Source organism: Coffea arabica, chromosome 6c (assembly GCF_036785885.1).
Source record: "Coffea arabica cultivar ET-39 chromosome 6c, Coffea Arabica ET-39 HiFi, whole genome shotgun sequence".
Classification (NCBI taxonomy): Eukaryota; Viridiplantae; Streptophyta; class Magnoliopsida; order Gentianales; family Rubiaceae; genus Coffea; species Coffea arabica.
The window spans coordinates 4,480,040-4,493,124 of NC_092320.1; the positions used below are offsets into that span (position 1 = coordinate 4,480,040).

The 13,085-nt window shown below is 36.7% G+C and overlaps 2 protein-coding genes across 3 annotated transcripts; one reads left to right on the forward strand and one right to left on the reverse strand.

Moving 5' to 3' along the window:
• Positions 1-844: 844 nt before the first annotated feature.
• Positions 845-9,627, reverse strand: LOC113695495 (protein fluG). Of its 2 annotated transcripts, XR_011815685.1 has the most exons (19): positions 9,360-9,627; positions 8,985-9,236; positions 8,696-8,765; positions 8,477-8,590; positions 8,297-8,402; positions 7,874-8,030; positions 7,707-7,802; positions 7,431-7,479; positions 6,747-7,018; positions 6,089-6,261; positions 4,872-4,992; positions 4,742-4,794; positions 4,513-4,642; positions 4,135-4,280; positions 3,021-3,209; positions 2,037-2,269; positions 1,321-1,463; positions 973-1,101; positions 845-896 (listed from the first exon to the last, which is right to left on the reverse strand). XR_011815685.1 is itself a non-coding variant. In XM_072052221.1 (18 exons), exons 1-18 carry the CDS (start codon positions 9,525-9,527, stop codon positions 1,039-1,041), a joined length of 2,535 nt encoding a protein of 844 aa, XP_071908322.1. In that variant the 5' UTR covers positions 9,528-9,627; the 3' UTR covers positions 845-1,038. The 2 variants fall into 2 exon arrangements, 1 of the variants encoding a protein (XP_071908322.1); XM_072052221.1 differs by having other exon boundaries at positions 845-1,101.
• Positions 9,628-10,729: 1,102 nt separating this feature from the next.
• LOC113695634 (thaumatin-like protein 1) lies at positions 10,730-11,756 on the forward strand. The gene is made up of 2 exons (XM_027214758.2): positions 10,730-10,827; positions 11,049-11,756. The coding sequence occupies exons 1-2, from the start codon at positions 10,782-10,784 to the stop codon at positions 11,717-11,719; spliced, it is 717 nt and encodes a 238-aa protein (XP_027070559.1). The 5' UTR covers positions 10,730-10,781; the 3' UTR covers positions 11,720-11,756.
• Positions 11,757-13,085: the final 1,329 nt, after the last annotated feature.

The window sequence follows — 13,085 nt, forward strand, 5'->3', positions numbered from 1 at the left end:
ACCGTTGGTGAGGGTTAATCTGCTCCTCGCTCTTCACCTTCTACCTTTCTCTGTGAACTAATTCGATTTAATCGCTTCGGGCTGGCAAGCCCTCCCTGGCTTTTTACCTTGCAACTCAATAATTTCTCCATTAACGGACTCTATTTAGACAGCTCCCCTTGCCAATTCTACCTGGCACCCAGGCTGGCAAACCCTCCCTGCATCCCCAACCACAGAGACAAATCCTCCCTCGTGCCTTCATGGAGTTAGAGTAAGTTGGGAATCGAGCATATCGAAATTGCACTTGAGAGAAGGCTTTGATTCCATTTGCCAAAAAGGATAATCTCATGCCATTTTAACGTTCATGCTATGGCGATCCTTTTTCTGACCTTGTCCCGCGTACTGCAGATCCAGCAACTTAGACTTGACTTCTTGTGCTGGAAATGAAGATGATTTTGATGTGTTGCTAGAGGACTCCTTGAACTCTGGTCTATAATTTATGAAAATGTTCTTTATGAACGATGAAATTAAACGGTCTATTTGTCAAGATTTGTCAAGAAAAGTAGCATTCCTTCAGCGAATTATGGAGGAATTTTCTCCTGGGCGGAGGGGGTAAAAAAGCCGAATTTCGACTTTTGTATTATGTTGGTTTAGAAACTAATGTATGGTAAAGTATTAGAAAGAAATTATAATCTATGATTTCTACGAATGTAATGTGATATCCTGCAGGCAAGTCGAGAATATCTGCCAAGTTTTTCAGTTTTGGCACCATGTTGATTTAGTGCTTCACAATTTCTGAAAGCTTTTCTACGATAATTGTCTGCAATTAAAGTAATTATTGCAAACATGTTCTGCCAAACGCACATCCGGGCAAAAACAGACCACTTGGAAATAGAATTATTGTGAAACAATTGGTCCTGAAATCATAGTTAGGAGGCATGAAATAGAGTTATAGCAGAATAAATCAACAAAACTGGTGTTTCAAAGTCTTACCAATGCAGTGACTTTATTATTCAGCTGTTCTTTGTCGAGAAATCTAACTAGGTCATTAAAGTCACCTCAGTATCTGTGTATAAGTTTCTTGTATGCATCCTTGTTCTCGGCATGGTACTTGATTTCAGCCTGCAAAACAGAGTAGGTTATGCCTCCTGCCATAGTATATTTTAATAGAACAATACAGTACCTAACTCAATTTGACCGGTAATCCCGTTATTGCCTACTCAAGTTCCCAAGGCCATACAAGGACACAAAGTTTATTCCTGAAGTTTCTAATCATAGGCTTTAATCTTAATTCATTAACATTAACCAGGAACACAAGAAGAAAGCAATCTGAACCCATACCTTTCTCACCCCCTTAATTGCAGTTAAGAGCTTTTCACCAATCAAATCCCTCATCAGAGTGTCCTTCTCTAGAGCTTCTAGAGATTCAGAAAGACACTTTGGCAATCTTTGAATTTCTTCTTTGAGATTATCCGGATTTTGATCTGTATGGTTGAATAAGACAAGGTTTCAGCACATCCAAACAGCATGTCTTATTTGTACATGAACAGTATGAAATGGTGTGTACTAGCAAGTAATCCACTCTTTGCCCCAAGGTTGCAGTTTAAAAAAGTACCACTATTTTACCTATTCCTGCTTAGTCATCCAAGCACATTATGTACCATAGTTGCTCCTTAATAGAATTGTATGAGCAAATAGTTTTGCAACGCATATTCATACAGAACTTGCATTCTTTTCTGTTGTCACCTTGGTGCCTACCATCAAAATATGGTACACATATCTAAAAGAGAGAATTAAGTAGCTTGATTATTACATCCCCCAAAACAGATTTGAATACTAATGTGGTCCACCCTCTGGTTTTCAAGATACAGCAAGATCCAGCAGTTACTCTCTTATTTCAAGAGACTTAAGCTTTCTAGGCCCTCTAAGCTTACAAAATCTCATTAAGCAATTTACAACAAACTGTTGTTCTCATAGGGATGATAAAATATATTGCCACCAATATAGCTGATGAAAAAAGCTGACTAACAAATTTGCAGAGGATAATATGGTCTTACCAACAGGTTTAGGTAGCTTTAAATGTCTGCGAAGACCGTCAAGCCCTGCAACAATTATAGAAGCCAAGGCTAAATAGGGGTTTGCACACCCATCACACACTTTGATCTCAAAGTTGCTCACAGCACCATTTGGCACACCAGGTGGGCATGCAGTTCTTAGTGGAGCCTCCCTGTTTTCTTTACCCCAGCAAAGGTACGCTCCACTCCATGTATTTGGCTGTATCCGATCATAACTGCCAACCAAGACACATAATGATGAATATCCAAGATGACCCTATTCAAACGTTATTCATCCATCATGTCAAAGATACAGTCCGGAAGCAGAAAAACAACAATAATTCTTTGAATTGTTTTCCCCAAGGCAAGCTGAAAACTGCATTGGCGCTATTTCATCTAGGGGGAAAAAAAACTTTACAGATTATTTTCTCAATCACGTGGCTTTTTTGATAATGATAATTCTTTACTATTTGATACGGTCTAAAACTAGCATTCCTTTATTCTGAAGGTGAGCTGAGTATATTCAAACAATAATAAGTCGCCTATCTGACGCTTCAGATGCTTTACTAAATTGCATTATACTCTCATTATAAAGGCAACTGAGGATAAACACAGCAGAAACTTATATACATGTAAATTGCTTATCACTGCTTGAGGCTTTATAAATCAACCTATAGCAAGGGGTAATTACCATTTTTTTAAAATATCATATAGAGAGAAATTTGCCGAGAAAAAGGATGGGTTCTAATAGAACTAGTAGTCCAACATCCTTAATAAGGCAAGATATTAGAACCAATAGACGGGGTTTCCACACAATTAAGGGAGGAACAAATCATCATAATATGACTTGCATATAATTTTGTAGCACTATTAATTTGAGATGCCTGCTTGAAATTTTGAAGTTGAATAACTCAAATACTACAGCATAGACTTCTCATGGACAATGCAACATATATAATTGATTAGCATTACTGAGCATAGGATTACCTATTGGGAATTGGTGCAGTAAATACCAAAATCGAAGGAAGATGAGTTAACACCCCAGCCATGAACTCCTCCCCAACATTGGACATCCCATGCTCAGTTGATTCACCTCGAGCCATGAATACATTTTCTCCATTCTCAGATAAACTGATGTGAACATGTGACCCAGAGCCAATGTCATCCAATGCATACCTAGAAACAAATAGGGATGTAAGGCCATATGATGGCAGTGTTTACCATTCATTATGGTTAAGATGCATTACAATCTTCCCACCACACAGGCTTGTGCTCTAATAAACGGGTAAAAATGATCCTTCTCAATGTGTACAAGGGTAAAGATTCTGAAACCGTATGCTCTCATCAGAACTAGTTGATCAACGAGCTCTGGAACTTATAACCTTTGACATGCTAGACTGTAAAGCTAAACATGGATGTCCTTTCACTGTTCACGGTGCTAGTGTAATAGTCCAATATAGGTTCCTGTGGTAGTTAGTTTAACATGTATAAAGAGATATTCTATCTCCTGTACAAACTTACCTGCTCCATATCAATAAAAGTTACAGTTTTGCCTAAAAAAAATGATAGAGAACTGAACCTCACACTGGTCAAATATATCAGCAAACAAACAGCCTGCTTGATAAGATAATAAAATTTCTGAAAGGACTGCAACATAAATTGATGCAGCACACAATGCTTGTAGCAATCCATCTAATTATAAAAAGCATAATAAACATGGGCTAAATGCTTAAAATTAGCTAGTAAATTTATAAAAGGCGTAAAAAAGCTTGGTCTTTTCAAGTTAACACAACATAAATCCAACAGAGAGAAATGACAATGCATCAATCATTAAACCAGAGAGGATGTATCAAAAATGACTTAATGTTCAAATGTAAACTATGCAAAGTTAGCAATTTTTGCTATAGATGTTAATTAACTGTAACATAGGACCTTTTCAAAACTTGGTTAGATGATTCTAGGACAGTTTTGTTGGTAAACTTTTTAACTCTTCAAATATTTTTCTCCTACAAAATTAAGTGAATACAACAAAAACTGAGAATCTCCTTTTCCACAAACTTAAACAGATAGCAAATGAAATTGAGAAAACGTGAATGCTTACTTCGGCAAAAAAGTAGCCAGGAGTCCATGTTTCCTTGCAACAGCTTTAATTGTTTCACGTGTAAAAACTAAGTTGTCAGCAGCTTTAGTACAAACTGTATATCCCAAGGCCATTTCGAATTGACCATTTCCAGCCTCCGCATGTAGCTATTTAAAAAACCAAAAGAAGTGTCATTGGTTCAAATACAGTTAAGATTTTGAAACCTTGCAGATGCTAGTATGGGCATGTCCACAAAGGCAGAGAGAGAGAGGGGTGAAAGAATAACAGAATCTTGAATATTAAGCTTCAACTTAGCAGATGCGGTCAACTATGATAAAAAAAGAGTATAAATTTGTGATCCAAGACTATAAAGAACTAAGCAAATATCTTCCAGTCTACCTGTTCCACTGTAATATTCAAGGACTGCAGAGAAGATGTCACTTCCTGAAGTATAGGAAATACCGCATCAAATGCTGATGTAGAGCAATAAGGTTTTGTGTCAAAAGGTACCCATTCTTCTTTCTCCTCCCTGTGGACTTCTTGATGAGAAACAATGACTCTTAAAACAGAGAGAGGAGTGAAAGCAAGTGCGAGAACATAGACTCCTAAAAAAATAAGCCTATTATACCTTGCAATATTTCTCAAGAGAACAAACTCGTTTTCAAATCCTGCATTCATTACCTAAACATGAAGCATTTAATGAATCATAGAAGTGAAAAATCAGTTCAAATCTTAAATCAGACATATACCAGACTTACCAAGTTAAATTCATCTCTCAAGAGTTTAGAAACCCGTCTTAGTGCTTCTCTTGGGCAATATTCCCAAGCTTCACCTGGTGTAAGATGCATATCACCTAGAACCATTTCCTGCTGTTTTGCCCTGTATCAAAGAGTGACTCAAGGATAGTGTCACAAATGGTTTTCCAAAGATAGAATAACCTTTGGTCAGAAGATAGAACTTGAATGAATTGCATGACAAATCAAGTAGATTAACAGTTTTTACATAGAACAATGCAACTACTACCCTCCTCTAACAACTTACATCTAGATATTAAGGTCTACAAACTAATTGAAAGTGCTTGCTGTAACTCAAATCTATTATCCATATTATATATCACTCCCATATTTTCAAAAAAAAAAAGGTTCTATAGAACTAGAGTCCACCAAAGTCTAGTAAGAAAGTCAAGCTATTAGCATGGTTGGAAACCTAAATACCATTGAGCATGACATGAATGTCATCTTAGTTATGAAGTTTTTGATCCATAGTGACAAGGCCGCCAAACACATTAATTCCAAACACATTAGTTATGAAGTTTTCCTGGTACCTGCATCCAAGTAAGATACATTTCACATCTGTTATGTCAAGCCTATCCATCTTATTCACCTCAATCATGGTATGATTCAATGTCTTGGAAGGTAAATGGAAGACAAATTGGTGATCATGCAATCAACCATTTATTTATGCCTTCATCATTTTTGTTGCAGTTTTGCAGTCGTTTATCCCCTTAATAATGAATTGTTGCACAAACCCACGGGTGGGATTAAAACTTTTAAACTACCACAAATATGGTTCAACAAAAGCACAAAAAAAATTACAAAATTTTACAGATATGTTATTTTTATTAATCATAATTTTGTCTTTTGAGCTTAAAGTTTCAGGCACACACCATTCTATTGTGGATAACATTGCAAGTTTGTGTCCTATAGTCTAAGCAGCATAAACGGAAGGGATTATCCCAATTGCCCACCATAAATAGGTCATGCCCAGTCAGCTGGTATACATGTTTAATTGCTTATAAACTATATTTACAGAATTACATCCTGTATCCTCTCATCAAAAAGTAGTCTCAAGAAAACCGATGTGTCTCCTTTCAAACATTTAAAATTTGAAAACAGGACTCCTCAAAGGTTATCTGAATGAAGAATATACAGAGATTGAGAAAAAGAAAAATACGAACTTGAAAAACACATACTACCATGGGATTGTGTATTTGGTCAACATATCAGGAATCAGTCTGACCTCACCCACGCCGCTCAGATTAGTCCCAACAGCAGGACCGTCAACAGCTGAAGTCATTCCCATACATGCACAAGCTAGACCCACACCATTCTTCTTCACAACATCATGGAATCGTTTCCGTGGAACGACCTGCAATCATGCATAAAATAACATTATAAAAGAATTACAAAAAAAAGAAGAAGAAGAAGAAGAAGAAGAAGAAGAAACTAATCCGACCACCATGATGGTTTTAAGCAAATCAGAATCAAGACCAGTATAAGAACCTGAAAACCATTTGTACCAAAAGCAATTTCTTCTATCAGCCACAAATCAATTTTAATATGAAAGAATCTAAATCAGGCCTGATGCAGGGCCATTATCCAGTTCTTCCTCAGCGTTATGACCTCTTGATATAAAAGGCTCCATTACGTTCAAGAAAGTATTGTTTCTTCAAATCAGGTGATCTAGTAGCTTTTCTGAAAATTTAAATTTCACAAGAAATTTCCTTTGAAAAGATGAAAGGCATATTTGTGCATTCCACTTGACAATACCCCATGGTGGTGAGCTTGACAGAGTTGATAAAATAGCTTCAAGTGATCACCAACAAGATAGTCAAAGAAGAAAAGGGCACTTACACGACACCTTTGCTGTCCAGAAGCATCTACCCAGATGATGCGAACAAGAACCAGATCTTCATCAGAGGCACTGATTTCAGTGGGTAAATTGGAAGCAAAAGCAAGAACTTCCGACTTGATAGGTTTTTCAGCAACCTTAATTTTATAAAATTCTTTCGCATTATCAGCAAAAATATCTTTAACTGCTGCTACAGCATCTTGAATTGAGAGATCTCCTGCAATACAGGCATCTCGTAGAACAGAAAACACAACTTCCCGTGCTTTTTTTGCACCTGTTTGTGTAATCAACTCATATTAGAACAACCATTGAACAGAATGACTATTCACTCAGCATTCAACGCACCAGCAAAGATTATTTATATTACATTTGTGTCTGCGTAGAATAATTTAGTTGAAAGTGGGTTTCAATTGTTTGCTTCATGTCGTAAAGTCTTAGCTATCAGTTCTCTGAAATGTGGATTTGACCGGGGAATTGTCATGACAAATATCCACTGCTAGTAAAATTATACTCTTTCCGCCCATACAAGTAAAAAAAAAGCAGGCACGAATAAGGATGTAGTACTAATCCATGCTTGTGTATCAGGAGTAAAATTAACATGCTTAACTATGCAAGCACCAATCAGATTCCACTAGCAATTTTGTAACAAGAATAATATTTTAACAAGAAAATATGATGAGACAAACCTAAATAAAAAGCCTCAGGAAATGCACAGCCATCAGTGCTAAACATCACCTGCCAGAAGCGATATCACAACAATATCAGAGAAAGCTGAATAATGGGCATTACAAGTTCCTTGATACAGAAGATCACATAAATGTGAAAGCATAGTCCTGGCTTCAACTTCAAAAAGTAGTGCAGTTGTAGCAGAAAAAGAACAGAAAACAAAAATTGCACGTGAAAAAGAAAAGAAACCAAAAATCTGATCTCCGAATACATCTTGAAAGACCCAGAATATTTACCTTCCGTGTTGAAGCAAGATCCATGAGTTCTTTTACTGAAGATATCATCCCATGGAAACTTAGTTTCGGAATTGCCAACCCAAAATCAAGATAGACCTGTAATTGCAGATTCCCTTCCATAAAAGGACTCACAAAGCAAAGAAACAAGCCAGAGTAACAGGTCTTGCCTGAGGATACACAGACGCTAGATATGATGCTTCCTTTGTAAAAGGATAAGATGCATGTAAAAGCACGAGCCGAGACTTGCTGAATCGTTTGTCTCCAAGAACGTCGCGGAGATGTAGGGGATTAGATAGTCTCAAATCAAGATCTTTATCCCCAAAACTAATATCAATAATAATGTAGAATTAGAGTTTCAAAGATAAATTATTCGAAAAAATTGAGAAACCAGATTGCATCCTAGTCTGCCATTTTATCATAACAGGAAAAGAAATTAAGTCCAGAAGAAAATAACTGGATTATTTGGTATATGGTCAGTGGCCTGGGAGAAAAACTTCTAAAAAGCAAAAGCCTGGTAAAAGATTCCAAGTTGATTAGTTCGCTTAGATTTTTCACAGTATATCGGCTAAAGGTGTATAGAGGGTCCTTACCCGGTGTGAATCTGGATTGGTAAGTCAAAACATAGGGCGACCTCCAAAGCGCAAGTGAAAACATAATCAATGAAGTTTTTATTTGCAATGCGGACAGGACTTCCAGCTGAAAAAAGAAAATTATTAGGGTAAAAGGGAGCTCTTAAATATGTTAAATAAACCCATTTCTGATTGACTCACCTCCTAAAACATCATAAAGGCCTTTCTCAGCCTGCTCCACTGTGACTTTGGTATCAATATCCAGACCACTGCGGTATGCTGCAATGCTTTTGTAGCCAACAACTTCACCAGATAATGTACCAACGAAAAGATAAGGAACAAAAAAGGAACTGTCCAATCGCCACGTATCTATATTAAACCAAACAGATAAGAGGCTTTACAATAAATCTGAAAAAGGATATGATTTTAACTTCTGCACAAACTTTTCAGTGAAAGCGTCCAGCGTCCAAGTTGTTCCAGATGGACTTCCCTAAAACATATGAATATATAATGAAAAATGAATCCAAAAGAAAAGGAGTAGTAATACATGACAGACAGATTTTCTGACAAATTGAGCTTTTGTCTCCTCCTGGGGAGGCCTAAGAGTTGAGCTTCAGAAATACTAGTATCATCGCATAGCAATAGGATGCACCACTTATGTAAGCCAGTCAACTGAGTTAGAAAGATGTGGTGAAAATAAGCATCTAACCTCGTCAAGTAGCTGTTCGGCCAAACGCTCGATTCTCAGTATTCTCCTAACACACGGTACAAATTTCTCGTGCCACTTGATTTCCTGCTTCTTATCCAATTCAAATCCATCATCGATGAGCAGAGTTGATATTCTTGCAGCCTTGAAACACGTCGCCGTAATCACTTCCAATCCGGACGAACGCCGGAATTCTTCAACGGCAGGCAAGGACGACTCTGTGCCATACAGTTCTGATATTTCTCTTAAACTCCTCTGTTTTAATCGATACAAAACACAAATTTAATGTAGACTAAACGAAGTGGAGAAGATTCTAGTGATTAGCGGAAGAGGAGAGTTCGGCAACCGTGGATAGAAAGGGACTAGATTTAAACGGACCTTGAAGTTAATGGTGTGCGGCACATGGGATAAAGCCTCTTCACCGGTGGCTTCAGAGAAGCAACTAAGGAAATGCACGCCGGAATCGAGAGCAACGATATTGTGGGCGTGGGCGTCTACCAACTCCACTCTCTCTATTGCTTCTCTCAGCTGTGCAAATTTCTCCATTCTCGCTATCTCCAGCTCGCCGCTCGGTACTGTGCTATTCTAAAGTCTGTACTCCTCAGTCGGTTGACGGTTTTATATGCTCCCATTTTGTTATTACTTTGAAAACAAGAAATGCACTACTCTGCTGTCCTTAGAGTTGACTTTTCATTTCCATTTTTGAATTTCTCAACTCTCTCCAAAATAGACATAGGAATTGGGCTATTTCAGGGGCATCAACATCACCATTAACCATGATGCGGGCGTTGGCCCATTGGAGGCCCGTTCTGATGGACGAAATTTCAAAATACAATTTATACTTGTAAAAAAACAAAAATTGGACAAATTATATCATAAGCACAAAAGTAATAATTCGGCACCCCAATCTAATCATAAGTCATCATTTATTAGAATTCAACGCAATTGCAGAATATTTTAGTTCTAATTTGGGTTTCAGTCCTCGTGTAAAAATAAACAGAAATTTTTACAGATCATATACGCGTCGATCTAATGGTACAAGTTGGGTGCAATATTTGGCTAACATTTTGTTCCCGTACAAGTTTAGCTTTATAGTCATAAACATTAAACTCCTCCTAATGGTGTTTAACAAACTTTTTGAAATGACTGGCTGGCTGCTCCTTAGCATTTCAACCTTCAATCGTTCCATTTAACCTTCCAAACATTAGGACAGGGGAAATTATTCAGACCTAACATGTTATTGAAATGCCTCGGCAATGAAATCTAAAGAATATTGCAGTGCGATGTTTAATGATAAGCGTGCAAAAGTCTTGACGCGCCCAAATTATTAATTACAAAACAAACCGACTTTAAAACTCATATCGATACAATGCACGTCCTTATCTCAATACGAAACAATTATGGAATCTAATAAGAGTCGAGAATTTAGGAAATCCAAATATATGCTTTAATAATAGGATTAGAAGTCTACACGCACGCAGTTGTTTATCATTTGTTTGAAGATTTTATAAGTTATCATACGAAAGTTAGATTTGTTCCTATAAAGTAGGTGACATTCTTAAAGATTTTTTCCTATAATTCTATAATGACTTTCCTTATAAAAGTAAGAAAAAATTAAGATGACTTTAACTACGTCATTTAATGATTACTCTTTTCGAAAGGGAACAGTAGTTTTTTTTTTTTTTTAATATATGCAATCCTATATATACCAGGCACTGTTGTTGAATCATTTGAAGCACAAGCAAATTTTATTTTATATATTCTTTTTCATTCTGCTTGAGAAATCTATCGAAATTGGTGATGAAGATCAAAATTATTTTCGCCTTCTTCGTTTTCTTAATCGCTTGTAAGTCCTATTGTTTTTCTTGTATACGTTTTTCTATCACCAAATGAAGGCATTTCAATTAGCTATGTACGGATGTATTCAGATGTGTGTAGTAAAAAAAAATGTGTGGATGTTATTTCATACTGAATTATCCTTACAAACACAATAATGCTTTAGTTTCGTATTCTTATTAGACTGATGATTTATGCATTGGTTTCGTATTCTTGTCACTGGCATTGCAGATGCATTTTCCGTTAGATTCACCATCGACAATAATTGCCCATACACCATATGGCCTGCATCAGTGACCCGCAGCAAAGGGCCTCGAATATTAACCGGATTTGAGTTGGCGTCCCGCGCCTCAAAAAAACTAGAGGTTCCATCCCAGTGGTCTGGACGAATTTGGGCCAGATTTGTTTGCTCAGGTTTCCAAGGCAAATTTACTTGTCGGAGCGGTGACTGTGGCTCCGGTCATATAGAATGCGGCGGCGCGAGCGGAGCAGCTCCTGCAACTCTGGTGGAATTCACGTTATTTGGTGCCGGTGGGCAAGATTTCTATGATATTAGCCTCGTTGATGGATTCAATTTGCCAGTGAGAGTTGCACCACAAATTGCTGGTTGTACTACCATTAGTTGTCCGGTTGACATCAATAATAGAAGGTGTCCAAAAGAACTGGCCGTATTCAACACGGATGGTGGTATAATCGGTTGTAAGAGCGCGTGCGTGGCGTTCAATCAGCCCCAATATTGCTGCACCGGTGAGTACGGCTCGCCTGACAAATGCAAGCCAACGAATTATTCAAATGTCTTTAAGCAGCCATGTCCTCAAGCTTATAGTTATGCATATGACGATCGAAGTAGCTTATTTACGTGCAAACGTCACCCTGACTATGTTATCACATTTTGTCCATGAGAAATTATGAAAATTTAAACGAGTTTTTTTTTTATTATGATTAAGTGCTGCTACATGCTTATGTGTTGGAAAATGTATGTTCACTTATTCGTTTGATACCATTATAGCTTTGTTGTATTCCCCGTTGTTGGTACGTTTTACTTTTCTTTTTTAATTGAAACGGCAAGTTATATTGATTAATCAAAAGTATACACGGATTGAGCAAACGTTAAAAAAAATCTGTATAATTGTGCATTTATCACGGTAGATTGGGATTAACTCATTCCACATCTTGGTATTTGTTCAAAACTCGAGCACTAAGATAATAATTAAGATCATTCTTACTTAATCCATTTGTTCGGACAAAAAGGAGCGTTTGTAAAACATTTGTTTTCGTAACCTCGTAGATATCTAGTACCAGCAAAGTACAATACAAACTGGCTCATTTTTTGTCTTTAGAAATGTAGGAACACACTCAAGTCTGTTAAACTTATTTCATTCAAAAATTTAGATTTAGTCTCCCAAGACCCTGTTTTGGCACTTGAGTTTTTTGCCAGGTTTTTTAAAACCTTTAACTACAGTCACCTTAAAAATTTTCTTGAAGTTTTTAAATTATTATTCACTTTAAAATATTAAAAAATTTACATATTTAAAAAAATTCTTAAAAAACTTGTACAGTAAGCTACAATAAATTTTTAGAGAAACACAAAAAAAACTCACTTGCCAAACGGGGCCTTAGTTATTTAAAATTTTCAAAACAATAAAAACAAAATGTAAGTGTTGTTTTCTCAACTCACCATTTTAATGCTTTATTAATTTTGGTCAGATATAAATGAAAGCATCATATTGAGATTATTATTAATGACGACTATCATCATCATCGCAAGACATCATATTAACCAGTACATTCATCACTTTTGTATTTTATATCCATTATGATATAAAAAATCAATTCATCTTTTGTATCTAGTAGCCTTTGTTTATTGTTTTTTATTTTAACTTTCTCATATTATTGGGAGCGATCACATTTTTGCATTTCTTTTTTTTCGAAACAGAATATTACACACACACCCAAACAATGGAAGACACGCAACAAGCATCAGCAAACTGGCCCGAAAGCAATCTAAGGGGGATTCACAAGGAATACCCATCTAGCCAATTGGTGACAGGAGGGTACTCCCATAGACCTTAAACCTAGAGTAAATACCCCACAATTTACTAATGTGGGATGGTGACCCAACTCCTTCCCGCTCATGCAGACACCACTTATGTGGAATGTTTTTTTTCCGAAACGAAATATTATACACACACCCAAACAATGAGAGACACGCAACAAGTATCAGCAAATCGGCCTGAAACCAATATAAGGGGAACCCACAAGAAATAT

What these genes read in the sequence shown, in the direction of transcription:
- LOC113695495 (XM_072052221.1), bottom strand. Translation starts at nt 9,527, where the DNA reads ATGGAGAAATTTGCACAGCTGAGAGAAGCAATAGAGAGAGTGGAGTTG. An exon ending in CCGAACAGCTACTTGACGAG is followed by an intron (nt 8,766 to 8,984) that starts GTTAGATGCTTA and finishes CATATGTTTTAG; the next exon opens with GGAAGTCCATCTGGAACAAC. An exon ending in ACCAAATACACAATCCCATG is followed by an intron (nt 4,993 to 6,088) that starts GTAGTATGTGTT and finishes TCTTTGATACAG; the next exon opens with GGCAAAACAGCAGGAAATGG.
- LOC113695634 (XM_027214758.2), top strand. Translation starts at nt 10,782, where the DNA reads ATGAAGATCAAAATTATTTTCGCCTTCTTCGTTTTCTTAATCGCTT. An exon ending in CTTCGTTTTCTTAATCGCTT is followed by an intron (nt 10,828 to 11,048) that starts GTAAGTCCTATT and finishes CTGGCATTGCAG; the next exon opens with ATGCATTTTCCGTTAGATTC.